The sequence below is a fragment of the Glycine soja genome, chromosome 1, assembly GCF_004193775.1.
Source record: "Glycine soja cultivar W05 chromosome 1, ASM419377v2, whole genome shotgun sequence".
In the NCBI taxonomy this organism is placed as follows: domain Eukaryota; kingdom Viridiplantae; phylum Streptophyta; class Magnoliopsida; order Fabales; family Fabaceae; genus Glycine; species Glycine soja.
In genome coordinates, this window is record NC_041002.1 from 6,063,681 (window position 1) to 6,091,600 (window position 27,920).

The following is a 27,920-nucleotide window of genomic DNA, read 5'->3' on the forward strand; positions in this document are numbered from 1 at the left end:
ATTACTGTTCAAGACACAACTCCAGTAATAGAAGACAATGTTCAAACTATTTACATTGTTCCAGAACAAGACAAAAATGAGGTTCTCCCTCAAATACCTTTAGAGCAACCTCAACAACCTCAAGAAGTGTCATTAAGGAGATCCATTAGAGAGAGGAGAAGTGTAATCTCAAATGATTATATTATATTTCTCCAAGAACATGAGGATGACGTTAGTTTAACAGAGGATGATCCAATCAACTTCTGTCAAGCTATGTGCAGTTCTATCTCTCAAAAAATGGATTGATGCCATGAAAGATGAGATGAAGTCTATGAAAGACAATGAAGTTTGAGATCTAGTCGAATTGCCTGAAGGTGTGAAACCTATTGGTTGTAAATGGATATTTAAAACCAAGAAGGATTCAAAGGGTAATATCGAGAGATATAAGGCTCGTCTAGTTGCTAAAGGCTTTACGCAGAAGGAAGCCATTGACTATAAAGAAAACTTTTCTCCAGTATCTTCAAAGGATTCTTTTAGAACTATAATGGTACTGGTAGCTCATTTTGACTTAGAGCTACATCAGATGGATGTTAAGACTGCGTTTCTAAATGGTGACATTAAAGAAACAATTTATATGGTGCAACCAGAAAACTTTGTGTTAGGTGACTCAAAGTCCATGGTATGCAAACTAAAGAAATCCATCTATAGTCTCAAACAGGCTTCCCGTCAATGGTATTACAAGTTCCATCAAGTCATTACTTCATATGGTTTCGAGACAAATGTAGTTGATGATTGTGTATATCATAAGTTCAGTGGGAGTAAATACATATTCTTGGTATTATATGTCGATGATATACTGCTTGCTAGCAGAGATATAGGCTTCTTACAGGAGACCAAGAGATTTCTAACAAAAAATTTTGAAATGAAAGATCTTAGGAAAGCTTTTTTTGTGTTAGGTATTAAGATACTACGAGATTGCTCTCAAGGTATCCAAGGGTGTCACAAGAGAGCTATATCGATAAAGTACTTGATAGATTCGGCATGAAAAATAGCAAACCAGGAGATACCCCAATAGTTAAAGGAGACAAATTCAGTCTCAAACAATGCCCCAATAATGACCTTGAAAGAACTGAGATGCAGAAGATTCCCTATGCGTCAGCAGTAGGAAGTCTGATGTATGCTCAAGTTTGTACTCGTCCCGACATAGCATTTGTCGTAGGAGTTCTCGACAGATACTTGAGTAATCCTGGATTGTAGCATTGGAAGGCAGTGAAACGCGTAATGCGTTACTTGAAGAGAACTAAAGGCTACATGCTTACATATCAGAAGTCAAACAATTTGGAGATCATCAAGTACTCAGACTCTGATTTTGCTGGATGTCAAGACATCAAATACTCCATTTCTGGATACATATATATGTTGGTTGGAGGAGCTATCTCTTGGAAGTCTGCTAAACAGACTCTTGTAACTTCTTCAACCATGGCTGCGGAGTTCATTGCTTGTTTTGAGGCATCTAATCACGGGATATGGTTGCGAAACTTTGTCATTAGTTTGCGTGAGGTCGATGGCATTGAAAGACCTTTGAAAATTTATTGTGACAATAACTCTGCAGTTCTTTACTCCAACAACAATAGGAGTACAACCAAGTCAAAATTCATTGACATCAAGTTTCTGGTTGTGAAGGAAAGAGTTCAAAATAGGCAGATTTTCATAGAACATATAAGGATTGATTCCATGCTAGTTGACCCACTTACTAAAGATTTGGTACCTAGAGTTTTTCATGAGCACACTGCTCATATGGGTGTAGTTCCTAACAGTACCTTAGTTTAGTAGGAATCCTATTTATGTTTTATATCTTATGTTTTCTAGATATTTGTATTGTTTGGATTTTCTGTAGAAATAAAGTTGATGTTTATCATTCTATTCTGAGCTTGTTTTGTGTGCAATATTTGTATTGCAGTTTGGATTGATCTCTATAAAGAATAAAGTTTGGACTAGTTGGAAACAAACATGATTAAGATCATATTGTATGTAATTTCCGTGCCGTTTATCCATATTTGATCTATATCATTGAGCATGAGTAACAGTGGTGATCATTGTGGCTTAGTCATGTTGAATTATGATGAAAACTGCAGTGGTTTCCTGTTGCTATATGAGATGAATCAGATTGTATAAAAGGAGTCTAAAAGTAAATAACATATGGTTCCGCGCCTAAAGAATTTTGTGATATAAATGTCTAAGGTTAATATGAAGTCCAAGTGGGAGATTGTTAGAAATTTTATAATTCCTAATTAATTAATATGGGCTACATATTATATTATAACATTTATATTAATTATTTACATTTAGATGGGTTCAATATAAAGTGATCTAATTCAATGAGCCCATTGGACTGCTAACAGAAAATTGATATGGGCTTAATGAGCGGAAACCAGTTTGGCCCATTAGGGGATAATGGGAACCTTAATAGGTTTAAAACCTAAGGCATGGTTGTGGTCCCTAATACACCAAATCAAGAAATAGTTTTCTCCTTTCCCCTTTTGAAGAGAAAACGAAGGTCCCATAAGGAAGAAGGTGATTTGGTTGAGGAATGTTATTAAACCAATTGTTCGTGACCGCTGTAAGATTCCATTGCGTGTTGATCAAGCTCTATGGATCCAGGTATTCCTTAAAGTCTCTTGATAATCTGACGTAATGTATTTTGGTGCTTATTTGGTATTTTATAAGGTTTATTAAAAATTCCAATAGAGAAAATAATTAAAGAAAATTGTCTAATGTTTACAATCTTGAGGGAATATTTAGTGAGCTTTTTAAATTAAAAAATTAGATCGAATAATTTTTGTTAAGGATGAATAGGGTATATATTGTAAAATAAAATTTAACAGATACTAAGTTTATATGGAATTAAGATATTTAATAACGATGCTGGCAAAACACAAAAAAATCATAAGTTAATAACAAATTATTTTTCTATTGTAAAAAAAAAGATATTTCTCCCCTTTTCACGAATTTACATAATTGGCTTATAGAAGTTACACGTTTGGCCATTTGATTTGCAATATAAAGCTAGGTGGATGCATGTTGTATGTCCCAAAGAGAGATGTAGGAAACATGAAGTGACTAGGTCCTAGTTTCAAACAACAGGAGATTTTTGTTTTTGTCAGCATAAAATTTGGTACACATGAGCATTATCATCTAATGGCATCCCATGCCATGACCAAATCCATGAAAATGCCACCCCAACATTCCATCATGTCACGTGAAGTGTTCTATTCCTCCTTCCCACTCTACTAATAAGTCATAGTTTGAATGCACTTATTTTTTCTTTTTGTGTATGTTTGTTATGTAATAATAGTACTAAATGATATCTCTGGAGGACTCATGTCAAAATATCATGTGATATGATTGAAGGGTTAATCTTATTTTTTTACTCTTAAACACGTGGTTATCGTTCAATGTTTATATTTGTGTGTATGAAAAAATATCTATTATAAGATATTAGTCTCTTAAATGAATTTTAGTACTTTAAAGAATTAGTCATTGCCTCCCAAACACATGAGAAGTCAATTGTGGGGGAATTTATCAAGTGAGCTGAGAAAAAAAAAGTTTGATTGGTCTCAACCAATTCATGATCATGTGACAGAAATGGATAATCTAGCAGCAAAGTTGAATGCCATAAGGATGAAAGTATGTGAGTCCTTTCTAGTACAATTTATTTTGAACTCTCTTCCTGCTGAATTTGGCCAATTTCAAGTGAACTATTACATTCTTAAGGAAAAATGGAATTTTCAAGAAATTAAGGCCATGTTAATTCAAGAGGAATGGAGATTAAAGAAAATGAAGGACAACTCAATTCATCTCATGGCTCATGATAGAGCCAGTACTAGCAAGAGCAAGCCAAGTAAGAAGGGCAAAGGAAAATTCAACTTAAAGGTTAAAGATGGAGGAGTCTGTAAGGAAAAGAAGTGCTACTTTTATAGAGAGAGTGGTCACTTCAAGAAGGACTTCTCGAAAAGAAAGAAACAGTTTGAAAAGGAAGGTATATTTTACATATCTGTAAATTTTGAATCAAATCTTGTTGAGGTGCCTAGTGGCTTGATTTTAGAGCAACTACTCATGTGTCACATATTATGCAGGGATTCCTTTCAATCCAAACGATAAAAGGAACTGAAAAGTTTCTCTACATGGGAAACAAAATGAAGGCAAGAATAGAGGCCATTGGAACATACAAATTAATCTTGGACATTGGGTGTCATGTAGATTTGGAAGGATGTCTCTATGTACCTGGATGTGCTAGAAATTTAGTATATGTAGCAAAGTTGGACCGATTAGGATTTAGTTTCAAGATTGAAAACAAAGCATTTTCTATGTTTAAGAATATGTACTATAATGGACCTGGTACTTTAGTAGATGGCTTGTATTATTTCAATCTTGATATAAAGTTTAAAGAATTCTTGTTTAATGTTGAATGTGATGTTAGTAGCAAGTGTAATGTGCATAATGATAGTTCTACTTATTTGTGGCATGAAAGATTAGGTCATATTTCTAAAGAAAGGGCAATGAGGTTAATGAAAAAAATGAAATTTTACCTCAATTGGATTTTAGTGATTGGGATATATGTTTAGATTGTATTGAAGGAAAACAAACTAAACAAATATCAAAGGATTATGCTATAAGAAGTAATGAACTTTTAGAATTGATACACACTGATATTTGTGGACCTTTTGACGTTCCATCTTGGGGTGGTGAAAAGTATTTCATTGCCTTTATTGATGACTTTTCATGTTATTGTTATTTATATCTTCTGCATGAAAGGTCTCAATCAGTGGATGTCTTAATGGTATTCATTGATGAGGTGGAAAGACAGTTAGATAGAAAAGTGAAAGTTGTAACGTTTGATAGAGGTGGTGAATTTTATGGCAAATTTAATGAAAGTGGACAATGTCTAGGTCCATTTGCATAGTTCCTTGAAAGTATATGCATATGTGCACAATATACTATGCCTAGCACACTACAACAAAATGGTGTGGCTGAAAGGTGGAATCGTACTCTAATGGATATGGTTAGGTCTATGCTGAGTTATAGTACTATACCTTTATCTTTGTGGATGCATGCATTAAAGACCATTGTGTATCTACATAATAGGGTTCGTAGTAAGGTAGTTCCTAAGACCCCTTATGAACTATGGACAGGAAGGAAACCTAGTTTAAGGCATCTCCATGTTTGGGGTTGTCTAGCAGAAGTAAAGGTGTATAATCCACATGAAAAGAAGTTTGGTGCAAGAACCATTAGTGGTTTCTTCATTGGGTATCCTGAAAAGTCTAAAGATTATAGATTCTATTGTCCTAACCATAGCACAAGAATAGTTGAGTCTGGTAATGCTAGGTTCATTGAGAATGGTCAATTCAATGGGAGTGAGAAATCACAAAAGGTGGATATTGTAGAGACTCATGGTGAATCTTCTTCACCTATAGTTTCTCATGAAAATGTTTTTCCTTTGGTTGTATTACAGTCAAACAACACCCATAGGCAACGTAATAACGTTAATAACCCACAAGATGAACACATAGGTAATGAACCAAAAGACAATGTGCAAGTCACAAATGAACAAGTGATAGAAGAGTGATAATTTCTATTCAAGAGCACAAAATGCATCAAAAAGTAGATGAAAAGTAGCAATGTGCCTCCAATTTTATGGTTTCTTGTGTGAGATTTGTTAAATAACTGATTTCTTGTGAGTTTTATATAGTGGAGGCTTCACCTTGATGATTAATAGTGTTTTCAATTGAATTTTTTAGGTTTTAAGCAAGGAAGATTGGAAGTGCATCTTGAAAGGTTGCGCTCAGCGCGCAATGTTCACTAAGTGGGGGGAATCCACTCAACACCAAGGCAACTCGCCCAGTGCGATGAAGAACCCTAGAGAATACAAAGTCAGAGAGCATCGCGCAAATAGCTCGCCTAGTGAAGCTTTTGTCGCTTCTCGCGCTTAGCACGTCCACGTTCGCTCAGTGCCCAGTCACTAACTCTCACTCAATGAGATATTGCTCGCTGAGCGCACATTCGTAAATTGAGAAGCCCAAAAGTCTTTAAAGTAGGAAGAAAGGGGGAGAGGAAATGACACATGCAGAGTGAGTGACGAAAAACAAAGTGCTAAGGCTGAAAGAAGACAAGCTACCTGCTTTCCTCCCATTTTTGCTTGAGTACTCCATTTCCTCCTTGTATTTCCATTGTAGTTGAGCTCTTTATGTTAATGGAAGGCTAAACACTCCATTGTTGGGGAGTTTTCCACTGAGGACTCTTAATGTAAAAATTCTAACTATCTATTTAATATTATTGCTAGTGTCTTTGCTTCTATCTGTGGTTATTTTCATATTTGTGGCCTGATCATCCATTTATATGTTTTGTTAGGATTTAAGTGTTGGAAAAAGCTATCAATCCTTATAACTTGGTACAACAGCTAAAATTCTTCATTTCTAGGAATAGTGTGAAGTAATTTAGTACAGTTTGCATCTAATTTGTCATGCGACCCGCTTAGACTGAATTCGTTGAGGAATCAAGGATGAAACTAGGAGGGTTAGGCTCTTTCATGTGAGGAATTGCAGTTAGAGTAAATTTATAGGTGCAAGTAACATTAGGATAATATTAAATAGAGAAAAACTTTTATAATCACGTCAAGAGAGGGTTCAGTAGAATACTCCCCGACATATTCAACTTGGTATTTGTTTCGTTCACTAAACTCATCATTTATTTATAGTATTCATTCTTAATTTAGAAAATTGTTATAGTTTACTTTATGACATGAATGAATTGCTGAATTTCACATTACTCCAACTATAAATTGTTTACAAACTGAATATGTGTCATTGATGTACAAGAAATTTCTTATGGATATGATACTCAGTCTTACCATTTTAATTACTACTCGGACGAATTAGTGCACTTGCCAATGAGTGAACAAAGAGGCGCAAGAAATAGCACTAAAGAGGTCTAAAAGGCAAAAGATGTCAGCTATTTCAAGCGATTATGTTGTGTATTCACTTGAGCATGAATGTGAATTGAGCATTGATGAAGATTCAGTCTCATTTAGACAAGCCATGGAAAGTGACTATTCTAAAAAGTGGCTCAATGAGATGAAAGAAGAGTTGAAATCAATGGATGACAATAAAGTATGGAATCTAGTTGAATTGCCTGAAGGTTCTAAATGAGTTGGTTGTAAATGGGTCTTTAAGACCAAACATGACTTAAAAGGAAATATTGAAAGGTATAAAGCAAGACTCGTCGCAAAGATTTCACTCAAAAAGATGGCATTCACTACAAAGAAATCTTTTCTCCAGTTTCTAAGAAGGACTCTTTGAGTAATGTGTTGGCTTTGGTGGCTCATTATGATTTAGAGATTCACCAAATGGATGTAAAAACTACCTTTTTAAATGGTGACCTAGAATAAGAGGTTTATATGAACCAACCTGAAGGGTTTGTTTCTATTGGAAAGGAAAATATGGTGTGTAAATTAAAGAAATCAATATATGGACTAAAACAGGATTTCAGATATGGTATCTTAAGTTTAATGATACTATTACGTTGTATGGTTATGTAGAGAACACTGTTGATCGGTGTACCTACATGAAGGGCAGCGGGAACAAATTTGTAATTTTAGTCTTATATGTTGATGATATTTTGCTTGCTACTAATGATATTGCTATGCTACATGATGTAAAGAAGTATCTCTCTAATAACTTTGAAATAAAAGATATAGGTGAGACATCTTATGTGATAGGAATAGAAATATTTCGTGATAGATCACAAGAATTGTTGGGATTGTTTCAGAAAGGATATATCAATAAAGTTTTAGAGATATTCAGAATTGAAAAATACTTTACAGGATTATTCCAATACAAAAAGGGGACAAGTTTAGTCAAATGCAATGTCCCAGAAATGAATTAGAACGAAAGGAAATGAAACATATCCCTTATGCATTAGTTGTTGGGAGCTTGATGTATACTTAAACATGTACACGACGAATATTAGCTTTGCCATATGAATGTTGGGCCGATATCAAAGCAATCCTAGAATAGATCACTGGAAAGCTACAAAGAAAGTTCTTAGGTACTTACAAGGCACAAAGGATTACATGCTCACATAAAGGAGGTCAGATCACTTTGAAGTGATTGGCTACTCAGATTCAGATTATGCTAAATGCGTGGACTCAAGGAAGTCTACATTTGGGTACATCTTCCTTTTGGCTGGAGGAGCAGTGTCATGGAAAAGTGCAAAATAATCATTGATTGTCACTTCTACCATGGAGGTTGATTGGCCTATTAAGTTGTTAGACCCTTTTTATAGTTTAACCATGATGCTTGCAAGTGCCATCTCAAGGTAGTTCAATCCATTGACAAAAAGGTATGCAAGAGCAATGATGACACAGGACAATGTCACTCTTACAGCAAATCAAACATTGTAATCTGAGAAAAGACACTATTAAAAAAACAATTTTTTAAGACACACATTTTAAGGTAGTTTTTAAAAATTGTTTTAGAATATCATGTGGTAAATAACAAAAAATTTATGACAACGATTTTATAATGTCACTCTTATAACAAATCAAACATTGTAATTTGAGAAAAGACACTATTAAAAAAATAATTTTTTAAGACACATTTTAAGATAGTTTTTGAAAATTGTTTTTGAATATCATGTGCTAAATAACAAAAAATTTATGACAACGATTTTATAAAAATTGTAGTGTTGAAAAGATGATTTTGTTAAAACCGTCCATGAAATTATTCTCCTCCATCCTTCTTAAAAATCTTCAAAGATGGCAAAGGGAGAGTCATCAAATTGAAATGTCAATTAGGGTTAAGAGCGCATTCTGCTTCTCCTTCGCCGCCACATTCGCCTTCAATTTATTGTACTCTGACATCACATTCAATATCTCGTCGACAATCTCCCCGGACCGTTTCCACAGTGTCGGTAGAGCCTCCCATTAGTCTCTTTCCGCAGCCCTTCCTTCTTCGATTTCACAGCCTCCAGCGTTGCCTCCGCCTCGCTCACGTCGCCATTCCCGTTCTGAACCTCGTCAATGGTTTTCAACAGAAACGACATCGTCTCAAGCAGCCTATCGGTGTAGTCTGAGTATCGGTGACTCTTGGCTCTCTCTTTCTCCACGGTGCCTCTCTTTGCCCAATAAGTCCATGGAGCTGCAATTGCAAATGCAGGAGGAGGAGCGTGGAATGCAGCGAGTGCGGAGAAACCAACGACGAAGCAGAATAATGCGTGAATGAGGTCTTTAGAGACAATGTTGTCGTTCGAGGAGGGTGAGGGTGTGGGTGTGGACCTTGAGGCGAAGGTGAGTGATGGAGTGAGGGTGATGGGAGCGAGTGAGAGTGTGGTTCGTGGTGTTCGGTGAGGGTTGTTGGAGATGAATGTTTGGTTTGGAATGGGGCGAATGGAAGTGAAAAGTGGACGCTCGGGGAAATGAAGTGGTGAGCGAAGTGGAGAAAAAGCCATGGTTGAGTTTAGAGAAGAGGAGTGAGGGAGAAAGAGATAGACATTGAAATTGAAGTGGAGTAGGTTTTCCTACCATAATTTTCCACAGCTATTTTCTTTTTTGTTTCTTCTGTGATAAATTCTAATAACAAGCATCAGATCTAACTGAAATGAGTGTTGCATAGATAAAGTGGTTGGATAATGGCCTCCCAGCTAAACTTTTGGGAAAAATTGACTTTGACATTCCATGATCAAAGTGTTTTTTATTTTTTGTGCATTGAAAAATTAGTTTTTCTAAAATGTGATCTAATGAGGACGATGTTGTATTATTTTATTCTCTAAAATGGTAATGTGATATAATTTGACACTTGTTTTTTAAGTAATTTTCTCACAATTATGTGGTCCTATTTGCAATGGCAGCAACTTTTGTCTTTCCAGCAAGCTCTTTGCCTCAGCTTGGTTAACAACAATCAACACAGTAAGAAATGGAGCAATCTTTGCATTTCTATTTTGACATGCCTTTTCTATTTTACTCCCAAAAAGAAACAATAGCATCCTTTTATTACTGCTAACTAGGTAGTGTTATTTATAGTTTTTCTGAATTAACCCAAATTACCAAAAAAAAAGTTTCAATAGATACCAGACAGCAAAAGAAGAACACAGGATAAGGTCCCCTCACAGAGAGTAACTTCTCTCAATACACAATACACTGGCCTCTCAATCACACCGAAAATACAATACTCAATGCAGAAACTGACACACCATATGCATAAGAGAGACACATGCATAACTGTGGAAATGTTACCAAACACATAGCTGCACTATAGATAACATTAATCATAGTACATGTTAACTGTAAAAGGTAACATATTGCATATAATTAGGTATCAGCCTCCATTACCAACTGACCAGGTGAAGGCTGCTACAGATTTTGATTATGAAGGAGTTAGGTATACATGTAAGGTGCTTTTTTCCCCATTTGATAGTTATACTTTGTTCTCATATCATGAAACATAATGAATCATCTTCTACTCTCCTATCTAAGCTAACCACCCAAATAATTATTCAAATAACTTCTCTTAACCAGCTCAAACAGGTGGAGGCACTGGTATGCAAGAGAACTCTGATTTCTTTTTTTGTTTCTGTTTAGTACTAGAAACTATGCTAAGTTAGTCTTGTTTGGAATATTTTTTGTGTCTATGGTTTTGCATTGGCAATTCAAATTGCTTGACTATCATGTAGGATCATTTGCTGGTACTTGATTTAGTTTGAATTATAATTTTTGAATTTGTTGAACATTATAATGTGATTAGGTTTCCTCTTGTACTTGTTCTTTGCATTTGTGATCAGCTGGAACCATTGCACTATTACCATGTTTTATGGTTGACATTTGGCAGCATGTGAAGTAGCAAGTTTTGATTGCATACAAAATGTATCTTAGGATTTAGCTGTAGTCACTTGCATTTATGATTTGGATTAAGTAATAAAAGGAAATGAGTGTTCTCTAATTGTTATATCCCAAGATAGTTCCCTCTGGCATTCAAGACTCATAAACTTGAAGTTCTCAACATCTAGTTTATGCCAACTGAATATCAGCTGAGCATTGCTCCCAATGGAGGACATGAACATTAGATGATCCAGCAGTTGTCCCGTGTACGCTCTATTATAAAATTTATTTTATTATTCAAAATATTTTGTGATTAAACTTATTTATGCTTTGAAGAATAAGGATACTGTGAATGCTAGTTATGAAAGAACAAGGAACAGTGCACCGTTAATAGCTAATGATTTACGGGCTGATTTTTTTCCAGCTACTGGTCTTAAGATAGAAGAATATAAGGTAAGTTATGATACTGAATAATGCGGAAATAATTTGGGTATTATTAAAATAATACTTAATTCTTTATGTTTAAAATTAAGTATTAATAATTTGTTATTTTTTAGATTTCAATTCTAGTGATTATCTCCGGGAAGCTTTGACCGTGTTCATATCTTAAATATATCATCCAGCAGGCCTTGATCACACCTTTCATCTCTTTTTGGTTTTGGTTTTGATGTTTTTTAGCTAGTTTAAGTCATGTGCATGGACATGGATTTGTGCTTACATGTGTGCATGGTTTCAGCCTACAGCCTTTGGATATTGGCAATTTGGACTTATGGTATATGCTACTGAGAATGAAAGCAAGTCCTCATCATACGAAGGTTATGATGATTCAAAAATAACTGAAAAGCAAACATGGTAATGCTAACTTATTATTTGTTTTGTTGATTATTTTATGAATTTAAATTTACTTTCTAAGTTTCTAGTGCTAGCTATAATAGGGCATTTATAGTACAACAAATACTAATCAGATAGAGAACCTTTATGGGGAGGGGATAGGATTCCCTTAAGTGTGTGCTAGCTAGCTTGCTTGTTTCTCTCTGCGTAGCTGTACCTGAAAGGCTGAAACACATCAAATACCTGACAAACATGCAAAGACGGTTCATGTAAATCTGCTATTTTCTTTTATCTCTCTACATCACTAATCTGGATTGTTCAGGGCTGGCCGTTTGATGTTTTTATATCAATTCAATTAGGGTTTTGCTTTGGTTCAGAACTATCTTTACTCCTTTTTATTTAAATATTTTGCCTCGGGATAGTGTTATCATGAATAGGTGAATTTAGCATACTGTCGAATCTATAATTATGTCGGTCTCTTGTATAAGTATAACTGTTATGCATTATAAGAAATAAAAAAGGAGCTTTTCTATCCTAGAAGTGTAATGTTAGTTATATGCTTTGAGGTTTATTGTTGTAAGTTTCATTTCCTCCTTGATATTTTTTATATGCTGTGTTGATCTTCTTATTTCAGGAATTAGAGAAGTTTTTAGATGTCTTAAAACATTCACATGAATTGCTAGAGATCTTTCTGTAGACTCTTTTAGTCTCATGTTGAATGAGATGCAAGAGAACATTCCCTTGTATCATTTTCTAGTCGACTAGCCTCACAGTTTTGTCCCTTTGAACTCTAAAGATGTACTTTAATTTAGATGTCTCCTTGTTATTTTTTTAATATTGAATCCTCATATTGAAAGTTTGAAACCACTATTTGAATGGTAAGAATAATTTCATGACTTGATCTGTTTCCTGCAATTTCATTGATCTATTTCTTCATGTATGCTAGATTTGGTCTGAGATGCAAAGTGATTTTTTGCCAAATTTCATTCTCTGCAATACTACTCAACGTTTTATCAGATCATCAAGGGTTGTTCTTGTTCAAAAGCCATTTGTCCAGCCATTTCTACCCTCTGCGAAGCCTAGTTTCTATTGTGGTACTCAAGTAAGCATTCCTCTTACTGCCTTTAATGGTACAAACCTTATTTATAGATTGGCACACATACATATTGGATGCTTATAGTTTGCATATGTCTATATTCATTGATATTATAAAATTAAGGCGTGGCTCACTAACTACGTAAATGGGTGCTATTGCTAGATTACTTTGCTTGAACCAATGATTACAACATTACAAGACTCTTTGCCAAAATCATTTGTATAGTCTGGTGCCAAATCACTCGGTATAATTATCATGAATCTTTCATCTCTAAATTTTGATTGTAAAAATGTTGTGTTCCTTTAATTAATGTTATTATTATTAGTATTTTTTGCACGTCAAAATATATCATAAATGTTATTGACTGTTTATTTATGTTTCTTGTTAATATTATGTTATAGACTTTATATTTTCATATATCTTATTTAAGCCCATTAGGTTTTTAGTCTAGACTTTATATTTTCATATAGGTCTTTATTTCTTTACTTTATTTACTTTGGTTCATTCTTTTTGCTTCTCTTGTCTACAAAATTGTTTTAAAATGTGTCAACACCAGAGACAAATCATAACCACAATACTAAAGCTTTTAAAATCAGAAATAGAGGGCCCGACAAAGACAAGGTGGTCCAAAACAATGAAAGTGTGGCTAATTGACCTCAAAGGGTTATATTTATAAACTTATTACCTAATAGGGTCTGTTTCAAAACTTATTCACTAGGGGATCCCTTTTTATAAGTATTTTGCCATCCGAATTGGCGAAACAACATGAACAGTGGTGTTTCTTCATTGTGGCTGGCGAAATAGGGGTACGATGGGGGTGTTTCACCATTGTGGCTAGCGAAATAGGGGTAGGGGTTGGGTTTTGCCATTGTAGCTGGCGAAACCAATAAAGGAAAGCGCAATTTTTATTAATCCATTTGGCATGAAAGGCACGTGGGCATGATGGGAAAGGAAACTCAAAAATGGAATAAAACAACAAAAAAGCAGAAATTGCGTGGACAACATTCTCATGTGAATACAACATCTAGTGTAAACTTTTACAAATAATAAAATATGAATTTATTTATTTTTCTCTAAAAGAAGTTTATTTTTTATGAATTTTATTTTCAATAAATTAATTTAATGTATCTTATCTTTTTTTAAAAAAAACTGTAAATTTTATCTTTTTTAGTTTAACTAATGTCACACTCTAAAAGTTATGAATAAAATTTAATAAAAAGTAAAAAAGTTAAGTGAAAAAATCATTATAAAATAAAAAAGTTAAGATAAAAATTCAAAATAATTTCACTTTTTATCTTTAACTTTTTTTATTTTATAATGAATTTTTCAAACTTTTTTACTTTTTATTAAATTTTATTCTTAACTTTTAGATTGTGACATTAGCTAAACTAAAAAATATAAAATTTACAGTTTTTTTAAAAAAGATAAGTTTCTTTTAGAGAAAAATAAATAAATTCATATTTTATTATTGGTAAAAGTTTACACTAAATGTTATATTCACGTAAGAATATTGTTCACTCAATTTTTGCTTTTTTGTTGTTTTATGTCATTTTTTAGTTTTTTTTCCCATCACGCCCACGTGCCTTTCATGTCAAATGGATTAACAAAAATTGTGTTTTCCATTCCTACTGCCATGGTTTAGCCAGCCACAATGGCGAAACCCAACCCCTATCCCTATTTCGTCAGCCACACTGGCGAAACACCCCATCATATCCCTATTTCGCCAGCCACAATGACGAAACACCACTGTTCACATTGTTTCGCTAGTTCGGACGGCGAAATGCTTAAAAAGGGACCCATCGCGAATAAGTTTTGAAACAGACCCTATTAGGTAATAAGTTTATAAATATAACTCCTTGAGGTCAATTAGCCATGAAAGTGTCTTCCGAAATTGGCCTTTAATGTCATCTATCATTGTTTATTGTATTTTTTCACTTCATGACAATGCTTATTCAGAGGTAATATTCCTACTTAAAGATGTTGCTATTTAAAGGTCGTTTATTTTGAGAAAAAATTTTATGTTTTTATTTTTCTTGTTAATTATGAATTTTTCACTTTTTTCAATTTATTTTTTATTTACAAAGATTTGTATAACAAAAAGAGAATATAAAAAAATTGTTGTTAGTGTTTATGAGATAAATTAATCTTTAAAACAGGGAATAGATTTAATGTGACAGTCAAAATAGAAAATAAAAAGAAAAAAATATTTTTCAAAGTAAATATTTCATAACTTTCTCATTCTTTTTGCTATACGTCAAAATGTGCTTCCATTATTAGTGCAATATGTTTTTCTTAATAGTTATATTATTATTATTTTAGCATTTATGAAACTTAGTAATGTGAAATGAATGACCATAAGAATATATGAAATTGAAATAGCATTGTATTATACTCAAATTTATTATTTTTTTAAAAATAATTTATTAAAAAAAAGACATTTTAAGACGATTTTCTGAAACAGAATCCTTAATTTTTTCAATTTTTTTTGAAAAAATTCTAAGATAGTTTTTCCAAAAACTGTCTTAGAAACTAAAATGGTTTTTGGAAAAACGGTTTGAGAATTCTTAATTTTTATTTTTTATTTTAAAAAACATTTTAAGACGGTTTCGAGACCAAATCGTCTTAGAAAATGTATCCTTCTAAGATGGTTTTTGTCTGAAAATCATCTTCGAATCATTTTTTTGTGTTTTTTTAAAAAACTAATTCTAAGACCCTACGAAGACACTCACAAAATCATCGTGGAAAGAATGAACTTTTCATGATACTAGCTTCGAAGATGATTTTAAACCGTATTTAAAAGTCTTCCAGAATCATCTTTAAAAGACATATTTTTAGCAGTGAGAATCATTTGTAATAAGTTGAGGCTGCCCAAGACATGAGTGATATCATATGGTAATCGATGCCCATACTATGATTAGTCACCAATCTAATGAAATTGACCTTATTGGACATATATATATATATATATATATATATATATATATATATATATATATATATATATATATATATATATATATAGAGAGAGAGAGAGAGAGAGAGAGAGAGAGAGAGAGAGAGAGAGAGAGAGAGAGAGAGAGCTTCGTAAATACTCATAAAAGGTTTTGATACATAAATTAAGAAATCTAATTAATATTTTAGATTTTATAACAATTATTATACAATTTCTGAATCTTATATTAATTTTATTTCATTTTATTTATCTTTCTCTTTTATTTCTTCACTTCAAAATAAATGTTTAGCGATATAATAGGAAAAAAACATTTATTGCTTCATTAATAATTTAAATGACAATTAAAATGGAACAAATTATTTCAACTAAACTGTTAAACAATATGAGAGAAAGGCAATACTATATGTACGGTACAAAAAAATCGATAATTTGTGACGGTTAAAAAAATCATTTATGACGGCTAAAAAACGCCACAAAAGACATTTCTGACGGTTAGGACTAACGACGTCAGAAAAAACTTGTGACAATTTTTAGATGAATGCTAGTAAATCCACCAAAAAATTTGTGGCGGTTAAAAACTACCATAAAGTTCATTTTTTGCTTTTTTTTATTTATTTTCTTCTTTGTTTGGCGGTTGAAAAACCGTCACAAAGTGAAATTTTGCATTTTTTTGCCAAAACTGTATTTTTTTAATAAAAAAACTCATATTAATCTTTCTCTAGTTTTAATCACTTCCATTAGTTCTATAATTATTTTCATTCCTATTTGATTAAGCATAAAAATTAAGATAATGTATTAAATTTCTATTCTCTCCATTTTTAATACTATCATAATTATTGTAATTATTAATATTATCTTGTTGTATAATTTTTCTTTATTATTTATCCTTATTCACATCACAATCTTCAAAATGATTCATTCTATTCTATAATTATACTTTGCACCAATAAGTCAATTACATATTTGATAGAATTTGAATTGCAATTAAAAATATCAAACATAATTTCAACTTGCATAAAACTTCAGTGTAATAACAAACTCCAAGTTGAAACGTTGTGCATGAATAATGTGTTCAAGTAGGGAAATCTAATTAGTCAAACCATTGAAAGTTTAAAACATATATTATACCCAAAAAAGTATATATCAAAAGTAATTAAGCAACATATGTCAAGTTGCATAGAAATTACTATCTAATGATGATCCTCCTCTTGGTGTTGGTCCATCTTTGTCCACTTCCTTTATCCTATGAAATAAAAATTATATCATGTCAAATGTTAATAATATATTAAATTTAACACAAGAATAAGAGAAGTACTTACAACTACATTACTAGTGTTATGACCAAACATAGCACCCAACTCAAAAGGAATATGCCCTTCCTTCATTTGGATGTATGCAAGCATGACATTTTTTAATGTCTTGACATTCTCTTCAGAAGTTGTCAATTTGTCCCTTTAACACATGACATTTTTTAATGTCTTGTGTCATCTTGTCCTATAAATTAGAAAAAAAATTCAGCATATTCATAAAAAACAAGTGCAAGCAGTGAATGAAAACCATGATGGGAAAAAGGCATATGCAAGCAATATCTATGCACATTGTAAGATGCAACAACAACAACCAAAGGGCTTAAAAATATAGCAACAACCCTCCCTTCAATATCCAAAACCCCACCAATACCAATAGCAAGAGCATGACTTTCAGTACATCCCCAAAACAGCCCAAACACCCCTTGCATAGCAATTTTCTACCTCACACCAATATCCATACTACACACTAACACACAACATAAGAGGATAAAATTAAATGCCAAATTAAGCACAAAAATTTAGAAACATATGGAATTAAGAAATAGAAAGGAATCTCATAAAGTCCAGGGAAATCACTGGTTGTCCACATGAGAGTCGCTCGTATTCTAAACACTTCTTTCAAAGAAGAATCATAAGTTTCCACACCTTCTGTCCATAGCTCATTCAAGTCCTTGATTAGAGGTTGTAGGAACACATCTATCTTATTCCCTGGCATTTCTTTTACCTGGAATGACCATAGAAAGAATCAAAGAAGATTGTTTCATGCACTCCTAAGGAGGTCGATTGTATGGAATTAGAAGCACCGACCATATAGTATGCTTATTATTCATGGTTCGGCATGTGCTGAAGCCATCACTTGCAAGGCCAAGGCGAACATTTCTAGGTTCTAAAGCAAATTCAGGTTGAATTTGATCAAAACTTTTCCATGCATTAGCAACTCTTGGATGCCTCAACAATCCATTTGGGTTGCTATTTAAAAAATGTCATCTCATGGACTTTGCTATTTTGGAACACACAAATAACCTCTGCAACCTTGGTTTCAAAGGAAAGTATCTGCTAGTACATTCTTTTTACCATTATTACCTTTTGCTTTCCATCTAGATTTTCTGCAATGTTTGCAAATCTGCAAATTTTCATCTTCTTCCCAATACAACATGCAACTCTTTGGGCAAACATCTATCTTGGTATAATTAAGACCAAGCTTGTAGATCACCTTCTTTGCCTCATAAAATGAAGTAGGAATCTTTGCATTTTCAAATGCATCTTTCAATAACTCCAAAACCATCGTCATTGCTTTATCAGTCATATCGCACAAACATTTTATATGATACAACCTTAATAGAAAAGACAACTTTGAGTACTTTCGACACCCTTCATACAACTCTTCGATACCATCTTTAAGCAAATCAACAATTTCTTCATTTACTTCATTAGGCACAGTGTCTACAAACTCATATGCTTCTTCATACATATCAGGTTCTACATCATGGTGTTTATTGTTCCCAAATGCATCATTTATCATATCTATCACTGGATTTTCGTCTTGTAATGGTTCATCTATTGCTTCAGTGTCCCTTAATTCCATCGTTTTATACGTTTCGCCATGCCATATCCAGACTTTGTAATTTTTTGGGAATTGCTTACAAATTAAGTGGTTAAACACCACATCTCTAGTTTCCCATCTATCGCAGTGACATTTAGGACACAAACACCTTATTGCACCATTGACAGAGCGGTTCTCATATGCAAAATCTAGGAACTTATTTAACCCCTCTAGATATTCAGTTGTATTTCAGGGCATATCAATCCATGATTTATCCATTATTCAGTTGTTCTAGTAAAATCAATAATCAGTTTATAAATTAGAACATAGCCATAAAATGAAAAAGCTTAAGAGATCAAAGAAGCAACAATACATGAAATGCAATTTTTGAAACAAAGCAATAATTTTTAAGAGAAAAAGAGAAACAAACATATTGGTGCAAAGGTTTAGACTTTAAAGAACTATGAAAATGAAATTCTTGTAACAAAGAAACACAATGTTCCACCAAGAGTCCTTTATTATTCCTACAAGTAAATCTATAGTATCCTAATTATTTGCTCCTTTAGAAATTCTGGATATGTTCTTGAACATTTGAAATTTTTTTATCAAGTTGATTTCAACTAAATCATTCTCCAACGCAAACTGAGTTCAAATTAACAAATGAATATTGTACCTAAAATGAATAATTTTAGAACACCATATACTTGATTTTTTTTTTGAATTTAAGAAAAATAACAAAACTTTCATGTCTCATGGCCTGTGTACTTATGCCCGCTCTTTCAATTTTAGAATTTATGTCACCAAGGAACATCTTAATTAATTTCAGAATTTATACCACCAAGGAAAAGAATCCTAAGTAAATTTTTAAAAATTTATTTTATATAGTTAAGTAAATAAAACAATAACATTACCAGACCCTTAAATTTCTTATGAAACCATATATTTTTTCCTTCCAAATCAATTGTAAACATCAGTAATAGCTAGAGGCATTTTCCTTCCAAATTCAAGTCCACATTGTCTTCCTAGTCCTCTTATTCACTATTTAACCATTTCATAAAATAATCTATTTTTCTAATTATACTATTTTTATATTTTCAAAAACTAACAGTAGCATCATTTTTAAGCAAAAGGGTTAATCCAATAGGGGAGAGTGATTTGGATCATAAAAAATTCTTTAAAAATTAACCCACTCCTTTTTGAAAATCATTTGAAATTCAAATTTCAAAATAAATATAAAAATTCCTATTCTAACTCCATGAAAATTAAAAAGAACTTGCAAATCGAACATGTACTTACATCATCTAGCAAAATGTTGTTGCAGAAGTTGTTATGCATTTCCAGTTAACATCACTACAATTTATATTACAGTCAATTTACGTATCAAGCACAAGCCAAAGCTTCCCATCATATATTCTTTGGTCTCCTTGTGAATTATGACAACAAAAAGTCCCATCTTACGACTAAAGTAAAGCACCAAAGGCATGGGTATGCCTAAACATATCCTGATTTTGAAAAGTTCACCTATTCCTCTTCAATTACTTTTGTTTGGTACTATTACACAGCACACATAATTCAACTAAAAAATACTCCAAATTCATGGTCATGGAGAGTAAAAGTACATGTATACAAACAACTTCAATGAAACTGATTATGGACACATTCAGCCAAAGAAGTTATTCATCTAGGGAAAAAAAGGAAAACTTAGTTTTTAGTGTATTCCTTTTTTATTTGATCAATAGCTTGTTGGGGCAATAAGCTCAGGAATAGAACTTGTACGGTGCAACAATTTGTATTCTAACTCCATGAAAATTAAAAGAACTTGCAAATCAAACGTGTACTTACACCATCTAGCAGCATATTGTTGTAGTAAGAACCAAAGTAAGGTAAAATCTGCAACAAAGTAATAAGATATTAGTTCATATAGAGAAGAGTAATTTTGTGAGAGGAGACAACAAAATTGAAGGAAGTCATTATTATATTAGGACAAATTACATAATCTTAGAAACCTACATTGCCACTAACTAAAATATAAATACATCAAATTGTAAAACTCTGAAAATTCATAACAAAATCAGATATTAATTAAATAGATGTTTAAGTATATCTAAATTATGCAAAGCAAGCATTCTTACAGCCTCTAAGAAAAAAAACATATCATAATTCCCTCAATAACATATTAGATCTATGAGCTATGCGAGATTATGATTTTTTTATAAGTTTAACAACAACAATTATTTAGGATAATTAACTAGCCATGTAAAGGACGATCTCATCTATAGCAGGAAATCTGCTCCTTAATTTCTAGTAACAACTTATTTATTGTTCCCTTAAGCTTGAGCAAGTAATTTTTCCTTAAGCTTGAGCAGTGTAATTTTTTCACAAACAACATTCAAGAAACCCCTCTATTTCCTCCACTATGCTTGAATCCCATGGTTTATAGCTCTATTTATTAATACAAACATGAAAGCATATCTTAATAAAACAGAGTTGCATGAACAGTATCTGATCCGCAAGAGAGAGAGAGTTGCACGAACACTTCTAGACCCGTGAGAAAAAGTATTGCGTCAACGATTCTAGATCTACGAGAAAGAGAATATAAGCATTTTGGACACAAAACTATATTAGAGTTTGTAAATTACATTGAGAATAGAAAAAAACGCTATGAAGAACCCTAAACCAAAAATGAGAGTTGGAGTTTGGGTGCTGGTATTTTGGCATAGCAAAGGAGTTGAAATTTTTTAAATAATAATAATAATATATTGTAAAGCCTGTTGAAATAAAATTAAAAAATTATACTTAAATTTTTTAAATTTTTGATTGGTAAAATTATCATTCTATTACTCTTAAGTGACACGTGTAATATAAGTTGGTCTTAAGTGACACGTGTAATATAAGTTGGTGGTGATTGTTAGTTTTTTTTAAAAAAAATTATAATATTTGTAATGGTTTATTGAGACTGAAAAAAAACTGCCAAAAAGACATTATTTTTTTTATGGTGGTAAAATTCACATGCCACTAATTATGACCTAGAATAAGTAGAGTTGAGGTTAGCAATATTTATAAATATGCTACATGTGTTTTTTTACGAGCACATATGCTAATTGTTATTCTATTAATTTTATAGAAATACATAATTTTTCAAATATTTTATCTTAAAATAAATAACGCTCTTTCAACCAAATTAAAAAAAAATATATTTAGGTATTGTTGCATATCATGAGGATATTATCCTCACCCTGTACATGTCACCAAACAATGATAACTAATCAAATTAAGGCCGTACTTGTGCTTATGATCAATGAATGCTTAATTATGCTTCTATTGGAGCAGGTCACTTTTTAGCTTTTAAAAATATGAACATGGTTGAACAAGTACGAGCAGTTGAATGAATAGTGGATAGTTTTATTAATTCCACTGCACGTAAGCAAATTCAATAACTAACTTCCAGGTGGCATGCTTTTGACAACCAAAATACAAAGTCACTTGGTGCTTGGTAAACCTGATTCAAATTGGCCAATGGTCCGAAAACCCGAATTTGACATGCCATTCCACAACTATATATAAATGCATGTTTTAGATACATGTAGTTAAGAAGCACCATCATAATAATACCCTAGAGATTTTGAGCCAAGTGTGTTGTTTCTGAGAGAGAAAGTTTTAAGTTGGAAGAGAATGAAGGGGGTTTCAATTGAAGTTGGAGAAGTCTCCAAGGATGCATCCCAAAGAAAAGGGGTGGCAAGAGGGTTGTCTATAATGGACTTTATTTTGAGAATTATTACAGCTGTTGCAACACTGGGTAGTGCATTGGCGATGGGAACAACCAATGAGACCCTTCCATTTGCCACTCAATTTATAAAATTCAGGGCTGAATTTGATGACCTTCCCTCTCTTGTGTAAGTGTGTGTTATGTTTCAAAAGTTATTTTAAATCAAGTTGAAATATCACCAAACATAATTTTAGGTAAATATTTACATACGTATTTGATTTCACATTTTAGAAGTTAATATCCATGCTTTGGATGTGATTTTCAGATTATAGCTACCGTATCCCAAGCATGTTTTTTTTTTTTTTTTTATATTTTCAACAAGTTTTCAAACACATTATTAGTCTCACGTTGAAAATTTTATGTTGGTTTCATAATTAATTTTTGAATTAAAGTAATTTTAAGTAACTTTTATATTAGATAAACAAAATTATACTATTTTTTACTATTAACTTGTTATTAATTAAGATAAAAATACCTAAATATAAATTTATTTAATTCAAAATTAATTTTAGAAATGTTGAACTTCAATAGTGATTTTGATGTATCTGAAATCATGTGATTGGCTTGAAATGTTTTTAGCAAAAGTGTAGCTAACACATTGGATGTGTGTGAACATGGAAACCCAGGTTTTTTGTGATGGGGAATGCTGTTGTTTGTGGTTATCTTGTGCTTTCACTTATAATATCTGTCTTCCACATAGTCAGAAGCGCTGCAGTGAAAAGTAGAATTCTCCTTGTTGCTCTTGACACGGTAAGCATACAGATTCTCCTTATCACTAAGGCAATTTTTTGAATGTGAAGCAAGGGATAAGGTTTTTCATTAGTAATACATATAGGATGTTTAGTTTGGTTTTCACCTTTTCATTTCAAGTGAAATATTTTCATTACAATTATAAAAATGATATTATTTTTTATTTTATTTCCTGTTTTTTAAAAAATCTGCACAAGAAAAAGATGAAAAACAAAAACTTAAAGTACAAGAATTTAATTTAAATGTATTACCGGTACAAAGAATTTTTTATGTGGTCATCTAACATTAAAATGTATGATAAATTTGTTTGTGATATCTAACATATATTTTTAGTGATTTAAAATGTAAGAATCTTTATACGCGAATATATATATATATATATATATATATATATATATATATATATATATATATATATATATATAACAATTGAACTCGATAAAAACGTGACTGTATAGTTATACCAACTAACTTTAAAATTAACTAATATTTAAAATTTTAAATTGACGACTGCATCACAATCACAACCGTAACTTCAACTCAAGTGTCATTATTTTCCATTTCATGAGTATTAATATATGTTAAAAAATAGTATATAATTTTAACGACATACGTACTTCAATAAGATTCCAATTACTCTAAATGCTACAAGTAGAAATCCACCATTTAACCTACAAGAACCTTTTCTTAATGTTTATGTTAACCCGTTATTTTTAACATTGCTAAAACTTTCTGATGAAGTTTGAGTTAATGTTGTTAAGGTAATGCTGGGTCTGGTCACAGCTTCAGCCTCTGCAGCAACATCCATAGTGTACATTGCACACAATGGAAACACAGGTGCCAATTGGTTTGCAATCTGCCTACAATACAACAACTTCTGTGAACGTATTTCGGGTTCCCTCATTGGCTCTTACATTGCTGCTGCTCTCTTCATAATACTAATCATGCTATCCGTAGTAGCAATCTCTCGAAACTGATGTGATGTGTGCTCATCCAAGTGTTTTAATTTTACCCTTTAATTTCTTCATCATAGTGTGCATGAAAATTTCCCTAGTTTGCATTTCTCATTTGGTGTCAAAGTGTGTACAAATTTGGAATGTTGAATTTGTGGTTTCTAGGTGTACATGTAATCAATGTGTTATAGCAGAGCATGATTGAGATTGAAGCTTCTCATTTTAGAACCTTCTTTGTGTTCATGAATTTGAAGTTGCATACAAACATGTACATAATATATGCTTGAACTTCGTGCTATAATACCTTCTATTTCAATTCGGAATTAAAATGGAAGGAAAAAAAACGTAACAAGAGGCTTTATACCACAAAAATAAGAATTGCAAATTAAGACCGTTATACCCTGCAGCTTCCTCCTTGTGCTATGCTAGTATGGCCACAAGTTGATCTATTGACTTCAATGTCTTCTCGTAGTATAGGTATGATTCATATACCTTTGGCGTCCGAATATGCCTATCAAACTGAAAAGAAAAAAAATGTAACCAAAAATCACTTTGTAAAACACATAATTTATTAAAGGAAAAAGTTGACTAGCACTAACTAACTTTCATAGTCACGGTCATATCCATGTTCCATCTTATTTAGCTAAACAAGCATAAGGATATGACTAAATTCGGTTCATATAAATTATAACATGTAATCAGATAAATAATAAGAGTAATGATAACCAGCCATGAAAGTGATAATAATAATAATAATAATAATAATAATAATAATAATAATAATAATAATAATAATAATAATAATAATAATAATAATAATAATAATAATAATAATAATAATAAAATAAAAATTAAATGAATGGATAATAAGCATTGCATGTTGGTTCATTAGCTGAAGCACAAAATTTACATGTAATTCCTAAGTTATTTTCCTAGAAGATAAAAATTAGATATAGTTTCATGTGTTTATATGTTCTTCTTCGCCAGTTTTAGAGTTTTATATCAGTGATTTACATTAATATTAAAGAAAACTGTTACTACACGAATTAGTGAAGTAAAGCTCTAATTTTGAATGAAAAACATTACTAAAAGTATTTATACAATGAAAAAAAAAATTATAATCAATGATATAAAATAATTTTATATTGTCATTATATTTCATAATTTATCAATTTTTATAATTATTACCGATAGGTCAACATTGATTGATTGACAATTTTACATTAAGTGAATAGCCATTAAAATTAAAGTTATTATTATTATTGTTTTTGTTTTTAATTACAATTGAAGTTTAAGATAAGATAACATATGTTGACAATCTTTATCATGACCTAATGAATATATTTCAATTGAAACATATACTGAGTTTCTGGGATAAAACTTGGTTTGATTTCACAAAATGCATTCTGAAGAAAGAACAAGAAACTTTAAGGGTAACTTAATCATTTAACCCAAAGAACATAGTGGAGTCAAAAGTTCATTACGGCGATTGAAACAAACAAAAATCTTTATCATGTGAATTACTAGGACAAAAAGTGAGCAAAGAAATTTCATCTAATTCGGTGGAAATCCCAATACCTCACCAAAGTTAGACACCAACTCATTAGCAGTTTTGACATACTCCTTGCGTCTACTCTCAGGCAAGGTGGTGAAGGCAGTCCTCAAGTCCTGGTCAAGATAGGCCTGCTTGATGCGTATGTAGAACATGATATACCTCCAAGACATGGTCTCCAGCGCCTCCCGAATGCTGTGCAGCCCCTCCGCAGTCTGCTTTATCCTCGCCACCGCGTCTTCCGGGGAGAGCCCCGGCTCGAAGAAGTGCTCCTTGATGAAGGAGTGCGTGCCCCAGCTCTGGGCCAGTGCTTGTGGGGTGCTGGTGACTCCATGCACTAGTAGTGCTGCTGTTGAAGTGGCTAGAAAGGTTGAAATCAGCTTCCTTCTGTTGGGGGAATGGTTATGGGGTAATGGGGTGGTGGTGGTGGTGGTGGTGGAGGGTTTTTTGTGCTTGGTTTTGATGTGGGCATGGAGGAGTGTGGTGGCATGAGTGAAGCTGGACATGGTTTTGGATAATTTTGGTTTAGGAGGTGTGTGTGGTAAGTAAGTGAGCCTTGAGTGGTGAGGTGGGAATTTGGACTCTTTGAGTTTTCGGGCAGGACCAGTTTGGCTGACCGTGCTGCCCGGTATGGAAGACCTTACTATTATGCCATGTGGAACCATTATCTTCTTGGGTAGCCTTTTCTTTTTTTCAGGTTGCACATTATCACTTTGGTCCTTCATATATATATATATATATATATATATATATATATATATATATATATATATATATATATATAAAGAAAGATAAAAAGTATTTTTAATTTGATCTCTATGTGTAAAACACATTCTTGATTTGATTCTATTTGTAGGGAATAAAGATTAAATTAAGAATTCACTATACATATATAAGGACTATATTAAAAATGCCTAAGAAAGTTAAAGGTCAAAGTATAATATGACACGGTTCAAAGGATCAAATCAGTATTTTTTTATAAATATAGGAATCGATTTAATAATTTTTTATTTATAAGGATCAGATCGAGAATCCACAACACATATATAATAAGGAGTAAATTATAAGTTTAACCTTCTTTTATAAGATTGAGTGTTTTTATTTATTTATTAAAGGCTGACTATTTTAAATGACAAAATTATTTTTAAATATTTAAAGTTGTATGTCAGGATTTAAATTCAAGACCACTTATAAAAAAAAATTGCATCCACCAACTTTAACCGCAAAAAATATGGTTGACGTTAATAAAAAATAGTCTTAGTTATCCTTAGTAAAAAAAACATACCCCCAAATCTTCAACTATTAAGTTGGATTAATTTTGATCCATTAAATATTCATTGAAAAATCCGTTGGATTTAGAAAAATAATGGATGAATTCCTAACCATTCATAAAGTAAAGATTTAATTACTATTTAATTTGGTTTTCTAATTTATTTTTGAGGTTTAATTTCATCCTTTTTTAAAAAAAATTAATTTGATCTCTTAATTTATTTATTAAGTTCAATTTGATCTCTTTGTTTTTTAAAGTTTTGATTAGATCCTTTATTTTTTAAGATGAGTTCAATTTGGTCTTATTTAAAACCAAATTTTGGTCTCACTTTTTGAAAATATTTGAAGTTGATGATAGAAAATGGGACTAAATTAAATTCATTTTTTTTATAAAAAAATTGAACCTTATAAAAATAAAGGAACCAAATTGAATCTAATAAATAAATTAAAAAATCAAATTGAATCTTTTAAGAATAGGAAATCCAAATTAAACCTAAAAAATAAATTAGAAGCTCAAAATTAGAATGTTTATGGTTTTTTAATTTAATTTTTGAAGAAAAACACGTGTTAGATTTTAAAAATTTATTAGGTTGAGATATAATTTTTAATCTTTATAGATGGTATTGTTTTTAAGAATTTTTTTTTAAATGGCAGAACCGAAATTTGAAGTTGAATTTCATGAAGGTTAGTTGGTGTTGGGAAAAAATTGGCAATGACTATATAGGTGGTAGGCGTAGAGCATGGCATCAGGTTTAAGCTTTTATGAATAAACTGTAGTCAAAAGAAATCTCACTAAAGATATTCAGTTTTTTTTTTTATAAAAATTAGTTATATGCAAAATTTGTGGGAAGAAAATATCATATCACATACCATCTTAAAATAGTTATTGATATAGCATAATAATTAAAAAAAATTAGATTATGCACTAATTAACAGTATAAAATTATTTTTCAAGATATTCAATCACAATCTATCATATATAATAAATTTTAAATTTATTGACTTTTTTCATAAATAGTAGGTTGTAACTGAATAATTATGTAAAAAA

At 31.8% G+C, this 27,920-nt stretch overlaps 2 protein-coding genes across 2 annotated transcripts; one reads left to right on the forward strand and one right to left on the reverse strand.

Annotated features, from left to right (window-relative positions):
* The first annotated feature begins 22,107 nt into the window (after positions 1–22,107).
* Positions 22,108–24,276, forward strand: LOC114411457 (CASP-like protein 7). The gene is made up of 3 exons (XM_028375135.1): positions 22,108–22,475; positions 22,975–23,098; positions 23,860–24,276. The coding sequence occupies exons 1-3, from the start codon at positions 22,255–22,257 to the stop codon at positions 24,073–24,075; spliced, it is 561 nt and encodes a 186-aa protein (XP_028230936.1). The 5' UTR covers positions 22,108–22,254; the 3' UTR covers positions 24,076–24,276.
* Positions 24,253–26,301, reverse strand: LOC114411446 (photosynthetic NDH subunit of lumenal location 2, chloroplastic). Its single transcript, XM_028375129.1, has 2 exons — positions 25,630–26,301; positions 24,253–24,570 (listed from the first exon to the last, which is right to left on the reverse strand). Exons 1-2 carry the CDS (start codon positions 26,266–26,268, stop codon positions 24,472–24,474), a joined length of 738 nt encoding a protein of 245 aa, XP_028230930.1. The 5' UTR covers positions 26,269–26,301; the 3' UTR covers positions 24,253–24,471.
* Between the last annotated feature and the right edge of the window lie 1,619 nt (positions 26,302–27,920).

Coding starts and splice junctions, on each gene's coding strand:
- LOC114411446 (XM_028375129.1), bottom strand. CDS start 26,268: ATGGTTCCACATGGCATAATAGTAAGGTCTTCCATACCGGGCAGCACG. Junction 24,571..25,629: donor TGGTGTCTAACTTTGGTGAG/GTATTGGGATTT, acceptor TTTTCTTTTCAG/TTTGATAGGCATATTCGGAC.
- LOC114411457 (XM_028375135.1), top strand. CDS start 22,255: ATGAAGGGGGTTTCAATTGAAGTTGGAGAAGTCTCCAAGGATGCATCC. Junction 22,476..22,974: donor GATGACCTTCCCTCTCTTGT/GTAAGTGTGTGT, acceptor ATGGAAACCCAG/GTTTTTTGTGATGGGGAATG. Junction 23,099..23,859: donor TCCTTGTTGCTCTTGACACG/GTAAGCATACAG, acceptor AATGTTGTTAAG/GTAATGCTGGGTCTGGTCAC.